Source organism: Mesoplodon bidens (assembly GCF_964165515.1).
Source record: "Mesoplodon bidens genome assembly, chromosome: X".
Lineage (NCBI taxonomy): Eukaryota > Metazoa > Chordata > Mammalia > Artiodactyla > Ziphiidae > Mesoplodon > Mesoplodon bidens.
This window is the reverse complement of record NC_138163.1, coordinates 97,240,305-97,250,719: the sequence shown is the minus strand read 5'-3', so window position 1 is coordinate 97,250,719 and position 10,415 is coordinate 97,240,305. Positions and strand designations below refer to the sequence as shown.

The window sequence follows — 10,415 nt, the reverse complement described above, 5'->3', positions numbered from 1 at the left end:
CCATCCCCAGGGCGGAAAGAGTTTTCCCATGATGCTGGGAAGGAGAGTCAGCGCCTGAGGCAGAGCGAGGCCAAGAGCTCGCGCTGCCTCCCAGGGCCAGGCCTCCTTGGCGGCCGCCAGGTAGGTCACCGCGCTGGTTGGGGCGCCAAGCACGGGACCGGCCGGCCTCAGCCGCGTCCAAGCCCGGGCGGGCCGCCAGGTGAGCGCTCCCGGGCGCTCCAAACGCGTCGCTGGCGGCAGTGCGTCCACCAGGCCAAGTACGGGTCATGGAGCCACGCGCGGGGGGCGCCACGGACCCTAAGGGGAGCAGAGGAGGTACGGGGCGCGGGGTGGGAGGGTAGTTGGCGCGTCCTTGCCAGCCCTCGCCCCGCCTGTCTGCTCCTCACCTTTTCCTTCTGACAGGTGGTAAACAAAGCAGCCCTGGCGCCCTAGCGGCTGCGGGCGGCGGCGGTGGAGGGCTGAGGCCCAGCGACCCGGGCTGGGCTCGAGGCGCCCTACACACACCCGCGCTGCGGGGCGGCGCACCAGACCCGGGGGTCTCTCCGGAGTCTCCGGGGAGGTGTGCCGGAGGGGCTCTGCCCGGGGTCACTGGGGACACCTGGGCACTCGGGGTCTTTGGTGAATTGTGGGGGGTTAGGCTGGGGGCTCTGGGGATATGTGGGCCGGCAGGGCTGCCTAGGATGACTGGAGGGGAATCGGGGGTGCCTGGGCCACAGGGGGCAGACCGTGTTCTGTTGGGACATGTGGGGGAATCGGGATCCTTCTCGATGTTCGGGGAAAGAGTCTGGAATCTGGAGTTATAGGGGGGCAGTGAGAGACCTCCAGAGTTATTCACAGGGTGTTCGGAGGTGTCCAGGAATATTGGGGTTAAATAGATGTCCAGGGATATCGTGGGTGCAGTTGGGGGTCCACGGGCATACCCGCGATGGTCGGGGGTCGCGGGAGATGAGAGGGGCAGTCGGTGACTTTCAGAACTATCGAGGGAGTGTTCTCGGGATCTTGAGGGGCATTCTAGGTCTTCGGTCGTGGGGGGGGGTGTAGGGGGTCGCTGAGACTCAGGGTGGGCCCTGATCTGTTTTTTTCACTCGCGCAGGCCGTGGCCTTCCCCCGCCCGCGGGCCCCAGAGCCCGGCAGTTCCTGGCGCGGCTGGACGCACGCCCCCTGGCGGCCCGAGCTGCGGCCGACGTGGCGGCGCTGGTACGCCGGGCCGGCGCCACATTGCGCCTGCGCCCCAAGGAGGGTGCGTGATGGGGGCGGGGCCTCCAGGGGGCGCGGTCGGAGTGGAGCGGGGTTCTGTGGGGGGCGGGCCCAGGAGTGTTAGTTACTCCCCTGGGTGGGGCCAGTGGGTGTGAGTTGGGAGGACGGGCCTCGGCGGTGATTCGAGGGTGCTGGGGTTAGCCTAGACTGTTCCTCTAGGAGGTGACACAGAGAGGGTTACTGCAGTAGGTGAACGTTGCAAGGTTAGTTGTGGGTGCGGAGCTTGATCTTTAGTTTTGTCAGCGGGGTTTCGAGTGGCATTTCTGAGGAGGCGGGGCCTGGAGAGGGTTGGGGGCGGGCATTTGGCTAAGGGGCGGGCCTGGAATGTTAGTCAAGGAGGTGGAGTCTATAAGCGCACTGGGGTAGCGGCTCGAAAGGTCAGGAAAAGATTGAAGTTTATAGGCTGATTGGAGGGCGGGGCCTGGAATCTTCAGCAGCGGATTCCTGGAGTAGCACCCTGCAGGGTGAGCCTAAGGGTTTAATATGAGGGGCGGGATCTGCGTGTTATTAGAGGGAGGTAGGAAGATCTTTAGGATTATTCAAAGAGCTGGTCCCAGGGTTATTAGCTAAGAAGGCGGGATCAGGATATTTATTTTGTGGGCGGAGCCTAGTTTAATGGATGAGCATGTCTGTCTCTGCATCCCAGAGGCAAGGGAATGAGATGAGGCTAGAAATATTAACTCAGTAGGCTGGTCCTAGATAGTTTCTTTATAGTACCCTTTCGTCTGCCTTTTTCATCCCCCAGCCATTAGCGTGCTGGATTCTGCGGACATAGAGGTCACAGACAGTCGCCTTCCTCATGCCGCTTTCGTGGAACACCGGCCCCAGGTACCACCTTGTCCTCCTTCGAGGCCACCTGCCTCGAGACCGGCAGTGTATGTATACTTGTGTCCTTACTCCAGCATCGTCGGTCAGAGACCTTGGTTACACGTACCGCGCTGCCCCAAGTGACCGAGGGTAAGGCACGTCGTGCTTCGAAGCCGCCCCAGGCCTCTGATCAGTTCTGTGTGGAACTCGTTCGCAGTTCCGTGGGCTTTGGCTTCACATTAAGTGGAGGCCGAGATGCAGGCGGGGACGCTCCGCTGGCAGTGCGCGGGCTGCTGAAGGACGGGCCGGCACAGCGCTGCGGTCGCTTGCAGGTGAAGCATAAGGCACCCTCCATTCGACGGTGCCAGCCCTGTCCTATCCTGTTGTCGATGTGCTCTCCATTTTGACCTTTCTACAACACCCCTTGCCTTGCACTCTTGCAGCCTGGCGACCTCGTGCTCCACATCAATGGAGAGTCAACTCAGGGCCTCACCCATGCCGAGGTCATGGATCGGATTCGCGCAGGCGGTCCCCGGCTCTGCCTTGTGCTAAGCAGGCCTCCTCCTGAGACCCACCCCGGCAAGCCTGAGGGGGTGGGAGGGCCCTGGAAAGAAGATGGTGGGTTTCTCAGAGGATTGGGGTCAGGGATCTGTGAGAGGAAGAGGGTCACAGAGTGGAGAGGCTGGGGACCTGGGTGAGAAGGGTTTGGTGGTCTCAGTGGGGAGGATCAGGGCTTGGTGCTTGTGAGGGTCATGATATTTTCAAAAGTGGGGATGGGAAGACCGGGGTCCCAGGATAGGAATAAGGGTGGATTTCAGAGGGGAGGCTTTTGAGGTACTGGGAGGGAAGAGAAAAGAGGGGGTTGGGGCAAAAGTGGTTGTTCAGAAAGAAGGGTCGTGGTCCTCAGATGGGAAAGCAGAGTGGGTCTCAGTGGAGAGGGGATGGGATGGGGATCCAGAGGGTAGGGGGTCTGGTCCCAAAAGACTAGGGATCCATTAGGGAAAGGGTTGGGAGTTGAGGAAGGTGGGATGAGCAAGGGAGAGAGTCTGGGATCCTGTATGGGAGGGGTTTGACTTCCTTTGGGAGTTGTGGGAATTGATTCCTGAGGGGAGTGTTCTGCATCCAGGAAGGGAGGGGACTCGGGAAAGGAGGTGTCAGGTCTTGAGGAGTGGCTCCGGTTCCTGAAGGGCGTGTCCATTCATTGAGGGAGGTTTCTCTAAGTACTGGGGTCTCTGTCTCCCGCAGCCCTTCGAGTCTGCCGGCCACCCTCAGCCAAGGGGCCCCATCTCCGTTCCCCACCCTATCGCCCAATCTAATCTGCAGTCTTGCCATCCCCAGATCGCAGTGCAGATCCTGGGGGACCAGAGGTGACGAGGTCTCGCAGCTCCAGCACTTCCGCACTTCAGCACCCTCGACCCCGTACGACGCCCCAAACCCGGGGCAGCCCGGAGTCTAGCCCAGGAGTGGCGGACGACCCCGCGGTTCCTCCTCCTGAGGGCCGCACAGAGGACCCCAACGACCACATCCCGGATTCCCCTGGACCCTGGCTGGTGCCGAGCGAGGAACGGCTCTCGCGAGCCCTAGGGGTCCCGGGGGGCGCGCAGTTAGCCCTGGAGATGGCAGCCGGAAGGCGGAGGCACTGAGCCTGTAGCAGACGGGTCACTTGGTACTGCCCAACCTGGATCTGGCGTGCTCCGCCCGCCGCTCACTAGCATCATGGGGAGAGCTTCCTTGGTCTTCCCCCTCCTGCTTCGCAGTCGACCAGCCCTCGCTCCCCTCGAGGCGTCAGTGGTACGGCCCTCCCAGACTGGCCAGCCCTGCGCTTCTTGCTTCGGGCGGGGGAGGTAATAAAATGGTTCAATCCAGTCTTAACTTGCCAGGTGCTCTAGGCCGGGTGGGGCGCCAGAGACCAACCCGTAAAGCAGCGGGTGGGTCGACCTGGTTGCGAGGAGGGCCTCTTCTAGCAACCACTGGCGAGCTTACTTCCTGCTGTTTCTTTCATGCCTCTAGAGAGGTCTTCGCTTCTGCCGGCATAGCCCCACGCCGTTCCCCTTCGCCAACTCCTGCTTCTCTCCCCATTCACTTCACTTTTTTGGACGTGTGCAGGGCTCAAAGTTAATTATTGCGCGTGGCGTGGGGAATGGAGAGGTGGGCCTGTTGTGGCGGGGAGTGCACCAGTGTACCCACAACCCCGGCCAGGAACCGTCCAGACCCTCAGCTGGGCTGGATAGCAAGGCTAGAACCGGGGCGGCTTCCTTCGCCAAGAACCTGCGGTCTCTCACTTGCAGCCTGGTCTGCCAGCTTTGGCTGGCTGTAGACTGCCACCCTCACGGCACTGGCTGGGGCCCCGTAGCCCCCTTCGGGGCGGAGCCAGGAAGGTGTGAGTCAGCGGACCGCGCTAAAAAAGGCTTTTAGAACCCTGGGCCGCGCCCCCCTCTTCCATAGATGGTGACGAACTGCAGCTGTGCTTGTGTGCACACGCTACACGCTGGGCGTTCCCGGTCCTGGGAGAGGCCCGAGTTTCCTCCGTCCCGGGAACAGAGCCCCAAAGCCAGGGCTTATATGGCCAGCCGGGTTCCGGTGTAGCCCCAGTGCGGGCGCTGACCGGGGCCAGAAATGTCCAGTCACCTCCGCTGTCACCACATCCTGAACACTTCGTCCCATCCCCCCAACGAAGGAAGCTGTGATCTGGGGGGAATGGGCAACTCTACTCCCTACGGGGAGGGGCTGGAGAGGTGAGGGAGGGAAAGGGCCCGAGTGTGAGTGTCCAAGGTGGCGCTGGGGAGGAGAGAGGGACTGTAAAGCTAGGCTGGGAGTTGGGGTATAAAGAGGTGAAGAGGTGAACCCTTGAATGATTAGCGCTGTAGGCATTGTGGGGGAGTGCACTGGGGCTTCTAGTTGACCCTAACTCAGAGCCTGGTAGAAGTGTGGCTCTAGGGAAGTCAGGAAAGGGCTCCAGAGCCCCAGTCCTATAAAAACAGTCACACCCAGGAGACTAATAATATCGATAGTACTGCCAGCCACCATTTACTTGGTCTTATCCTGGCTACCGGCTTTACTGGCACTATCTATTTCCATCTAGTTACACATCAACTCAACAATCCCGATGTGACCATTTCACAGAGGAGAGAAATGAGGCCCGGTGAGTATAAATAGCTTGAGGAAGTTGGGGATGGAGGCAATATTTAATATTGCCCGATTCGCAAGCCTGTCCTCTTAATCTCACCTGCATCTGACAAGTATTAATTAAGCCCCAACTGTTTACCTTGCACTGTGATAGACACTGGTGAGATGCTGGAGGATGAAATATAAGGATTTCTAACCTTGTGTAGCTGAGGTAGTTGGGGGGGGTGTAGACAGATGTCAGAAAAGACGCACGAAAATGAATAAATAAAAGATAATTTCAGAGAGAAGTGAGAGTTAGGAAGATAGCAAAAGGTTATGGTGGGGGAGGTAATGATGGTGGGCTGCTGGCCTCTTTGAAGACATAATATGTGATCTGGGACCTGAGTGACCAGAAGCTAGATATTTGTAGAACTGGGGGAAGGGCATTGACAGCAGTGAGAACAGCAAGTTCAAAGGCCCTGATACAGAGCAGAGTTTGTTCTGTTCTAGAAACTCTGGCATGGCCTCACAGAGTTGGAAAGCAAACACTCAGCCTTGGGAAAGGTATGCTTCATGCCTTCCACTATCCAATCCCTCTTTCAGCAACCTGGGCTGAAAGAGGGGAGCCCCTTACTTATTCTGTGGGACCCTAGGTTCAGGGGTGGGGGGGAAGCAGGCAGGCCCTTGGGTTGGTTGAACCATCCTGGCCTTCCAGCCATGGCTCTCCTCTCCTCAGATGAGATGAGAATGAAACCAACACTCACTCTGGAGAGAGTGTGCCCCTCAGCACATCTTGGGGGAGATCCTGATTCCGTGACCAGGTGCGTGTCTCAGACGCAGAAATTGAGGCTGAGTCAGGAGAAATGACTCGCTCAGGATAACACACTCTTCAAATGTCATCAGCCTTTTCACCCAGTCTGGCACCCAGCAGCCTTCCTCTCATCTTGCCAAGCTCACGGCAATAAATAAAGCTGTGCTCCTTCCCCATTCTTCATCTAAGACTGGGCTGACAGCCCCTCTACTTAGAACCAGGAAATGGAAGCCCAACACTTGGGGCCAGGACCTCCCTAGAATTGCAGAACAGAGAAACAGACCCTGAGCTCTGACACTATTAATAACGTCCGGGGCTTCCCTGGTGGCGCAGTGGTTGAGAGTCCACCTGCCGATGCAGGGGACGTGGATTCGTGCCCCCGTCCGGGAGGATCCCACATGCCGTGGAGCAGCTGGGCCCGTGAGCCATGGCCGCTGGACCTGCGCGTCCGGAGCCTGTGCTCTGCAACGGGAGAGGCCACAACAACAGTGAGAGGCCTGCGTACCGCAAAAAAAAAAAAAAAAAAAAAAAAATAACGTCCACCCTTCATTTACCAAGCAGTTTGATGCTCAACAGCCTTTGTTTTCTCTCAGCCTGTGCACTGGCGACATCTCATTCCATCACTGCTAAGAGGTTTATTCCACGGTCCACGATATTTTATCCACAATTCCGAAATCCAAAAAGCTCTGGAAACCAACAGTTTTCCCACAAGTTGGGCACAATTTGGTTACAAAACTTGACCTGACTTAACCAGGAAAAATTTTTGGTCCTGGCCTATCCCACTTACTGTGAATGTCCACACCATTCCTTGAGGAAATATTAACGTGTTTTTGTTTGTTTGTTTGTTTTTTTAACGGGGCAGTCTCAGACCCCGCCGAGAGTGTAAATAATATACCTTATATGTATTGAGAAAACTTTCTAAAATCCAAGATATTCCGAATTCTGGAAACATGCCTGAGTTTAACCCTGGCCTCGGCCGTTTTTACAGCTAAGGAAACTGAGGCATTCCCTTCCAAAGCCAAATCCCCATGGTTCTGAGTTGGGGCGGCCCTAGGCTGCTAAAAGCGTGAAGGGTCTCTCCACTGCAACACATGGTTCACAGAACTGCCAAGCCTCAGAGGCTGGCGCCCCCGTAGATGGGACGCCCTGGGGGCTGTGCGCCGGGCGGGGAGAATCCTTGGCGGGAGGGGCAAGGGGGCTTCCGGGGCGGCGGCCACCTGGCCCGGCCCGCTCCGGCCCCGCCCGCTTCTGCTCCGCGCGGTGATTCACTCCCTCCTTCTCCCCGGGGCCCCCTTCCCGGCCAGACGGCGGGCAAGACGGCTGGGTGTGCACCGTCCTCGAACCCACGAGCAAGCGAGCAGATCCTCCGCGCCTCTCGGGACTCCGGTCCACGCCATGGCGGATTCCGAGCGCCTCTCGGCCCCCGGTTGCTGGGCCGCCTGCACCAACTTCTCACGCACCCGAAAGGGAATTCTCCTGTTTGCTGAGATTGTGAGCGTCCCGGAACTGGCGGGTGGGCAAAGGCGGGGTGGGGTGGCTCGACTACGCGGAGCGGGGCAGCTCCGGGGGAGACAGGCGCGTGGCCCGGGCCTCTTGGCAGTGGAGCGAGGGGTGCGTGGGTTGGTGGCGCAGGCCCGAACCCAGGGGCGCACGCAGGACGAGTCAGTGAAGTTTGGAGAAGGTGGTCGGGAGCTGCTGGCTCACGGGGTCAGGCAAGAGGCCCATAGGGGCATATGGGGGGCCCCATGGAGAGAGACCCCATAGACTTATCGGTGGACTCATCGAAGGGGTCCCCAGGGGCTGGGTGTTGGGGTGCATCCCGTGGCAGGGCGTGGCGCGGCCTGGGCACTGGCGGAAGGGTTGGCAGAGCGCCCAGGGGCGGGACCTGTTGGGGTGGGGCCCCCGCGCACTAGTCCCGCGGGGTAGGGTGACCAGCCCTCCCCCAGTTCTTCCTCGCCTCTCTGTGGTGGGGTGGGAGGTCCTCAGCTATTTGGGAGCCTCGGTTTCCCGTCCCTCTCAAAGTGGGCGCCTCCTTTGAGTCACTTGTAAAAGGGGTGCGGCGCCTTTAATGGAGCCCTGCCCCTCTGGTACCGCTCTCACCGTTTCCCAAAGAGGTTGCTGGGAGAACCGCATGTCCCGCCCTGTCAAAGCCCTGAAGCTGGCGCCGCGAGTGCTCACAAAAAAACACCTGGAGGCACCACTCCCGGCAGGCCATCCTAGAAGGGAAAGGAGGGGAAACTGAGGCACCTAAATCTACTCCTTACTAGCTGGGTGATCCTGGATAAGTCACTTCATGTCTCTGTGCCTCACTTTTCTCATCTATAAAATAAAGATACTAATGATAGTACCTGGCTCATTAGGGTGATGTGACGATTGAGTGAATTAATACTTGTACAGCTCTTAGAACAACATTTGCAACACAGTGTGCACACAGTAAGTGTTTAGCTATTATTATTTGTCATTTTCCCAGTCCTGGTACGCATCTGAGTTTGAGACCCCCAATTTAAACCAGTCCCCTCGGCCCTGGGAGTTGATCGAGGCCCCCTTTCACATATCCTTCCAGATATTGTGCCTGGTGATTCTGATCTGCTTCGGTGCCTCGACATCAGGATACTCCTTCTTGTCAGTGATAGAGATGGTCTTTGCTGCTATCTTCTTTGTCGTCTACATGTGTGACCTGCACACCAAGATACAGATCATCAACTGGCCTTGGAGTGTGAGAAAGGGGCCACAATGGCAAGGCTAGGGAGGGGCTCGGGAAGTTGGGATTGTGGGGGGAATTCTGGACACTGACTTCCCTCTTCTCCCTACACCTCACAGGATTTCTTCCGAACCCTTGTAGCGGTCATCCTCTACCTGATCACCTCCATTGTTGTGCTTGTTGAGAGAGGAAACCACTCCAAAATCGTTGCAGGGGTAAAGGCTGTGGAGTCAGCTCCAAAGCACAGAGAGAGGGGTTTGAGGACCCTGGGGTCATTTCTGCCTCTGCTTCTTCCAGAAAGTGTGTCACCCACAGTAGGTCACACTTGTCCTCGGGGCCTGTAGGAAAGTCTGACCCAGGCCCTGGTTTTACTCCCTAAATCATTTGCTGTAAAGGGCCATCCCTTGTCCGACACAGGGACTTTTGTGGGAAGCACAGAGAGGTGGCCCCTTTGTCGATACACTAGACTATACCATCTGCTAGAGCTTTGTCTCAATGTACAGTATGAATGGCATCCCCTATATGTGGGGCCACTGTGTGGCTGCACTGTGTTGAAAGGTACTAGGAAGAGGGAGGGTGGGTTACAGTCCAGTCTCTGGCCTTTCCCTGGGGCTCTCTGGCTTGCCAACCTGGGGCTTTAGCTACCATCATAGGGTAGTCACTGGAGGTGGTGGATACAAGGAGGAGGTAGGAGGCCGAGTAGGCTGACCAGCCTAATCCACTCCCACCTCACTCCCATTCCCATCCCCAGGTGCTGGGCCTAATCGCTGCATGCCTCTTTGGCTATGATGCCTACATTACCTTCCCCTTGCGGCAGCAAAGACATACAGCAGCCCCTACTGGTAAGTGTGTGGGTGTGTTGGGGGGGGTGTTGCTAAGGGGTGAAAAGAAAATGGGTCTCCCAAGGGGCATGAATGCCAACTCTGTCTCTTATTGATACTTAAGGCTTTAGTGCCAATAAGTACCATAAACTTCAGTATTCTTTTTTTTTTTTTTTTTTCTGTACGCGGGCCTCCCACTGCTGTGGCCTCTCCCGTTGCGGAGCACAGGCTCCAGACGCGCAGGCCCAGCGGCCATGGCTCACGGGCCCAGCCGCTCCGCGGCATGTGGGATCCTCCCAGACTGGGGCACGAACCTGTGTCCCCTGCATCGGCAGGCGGACTCTCAACCACTGCGCCACCAGGGAAGCCCAAGCTTCAGTATTCTTATCTGCAAAATGGACATATGGATCCAGCCAATGTGTTCTCTCTTTTCCTCTTGCAGACCCTGCAGATGGCCCGGTGTAGGTGAACTCCCTTCATTTCTCTCAGCAACCTGCAAATAACACCTCCATCGAAATAACTCCTCCCCACCCCTACTACAACACTCCCAGTCAACTCCCAGCCCCCTACTGAGGTAAAAGTGCCTTTATCGCGAGAATTTGTCTTCCAGGCTGCCAATCAACTCCTCTGGGTATGGCCACCTTTATGGGTGTGCCTAGGTTCCCCTTCCTTCTGCAGTATCCAAACGGAGACACCAGTTCTGCCTGGACAGTGCCCCCACCTAAGCCGCAAAATGACGGAAGAGGGTGCCTCAGATTTCAGACTCCAGGCCCCAGGTTGTAACCCACTCCTAATAACCTTCTCAGTGTGCATGTGTGTGTGGGAGGAGAGGGGTTCTGTGGAGGAATAAATAAATAATAAGCAGATTATTAGAACATATGATAGTGAATAAATTAATCCTTTGATCAAATTT

General features: G+C 57.4%; 2 protein-coding genes across 5 annotated transcripts; both read left to right on the top strand.

Moving 5' to 3' along the window:
- Window positions 1-209: 209 nt before the first annotated feature.
- Window positions 210-4,489, top strand: MAGIX (MAGI family member, X-linked). Of its 4 annotated transcripts, none has more exons than XM_081221837.1 (6): window positions 210-315; window positions 1,094-1,240; window positions 2,003-2,085; window positions 2,160-2,396; window positions 2,508-2,643; window positions 3,403-4,481. In XM_081221837.1, exons 1-6 carry the CDS (start codon window positions 267-269, stop codon window positions 3,705-3,707), a joined length of 957 nt encoding a protein of 318 aa, XP_081077963.1. In that variant the 5' UTR covers window positions 210-266; the 3' UTR covers window positions 3,708-4,481. The 4 variants fall into 4 exon arrangements, with proteins under 4 accessions (XP_081077963.1, XP_081077962.1, XP_081077965.1 ...); XM_081221836.1 differs by having other exon boundaries at window positions 2,508-2,682; window positions 3,403-4,477; XM_081221839.1 differs by lacking the exon at window positions 2,508-2,643 and having other exon boundaries at window positions 2,160-2,214; window positions 3,403-4,489.
- A 2,757-nt stretch (window positions 4,490-7,246) lies between these two features.
- PLP2 (proteolipid protein 2) lies at window positions 7,247-10,377 on the top strand. The gene is made up of 5 exons (XM_081221621.1): window positions 7,247-7,471; window positions 8,544-8,696; window positions 8,801-8,896; window positions 9,433-9,523; window positions 9,945-10,377. The coding sequence occupies exons 1-5, from the start codon at window positions 7,376-7,378 to the stop codon at window positions 9,965-9,967; spliced, it is 459 nt and encodes a 152-aa protein (XP_081077747.1). The 5' UTR covers window positions 7,247-7,375; the 3' UTR covers window positions 9,968-10,377.
- Window positions 10,378-10,415: the final 38 nt, after the last annotated feature.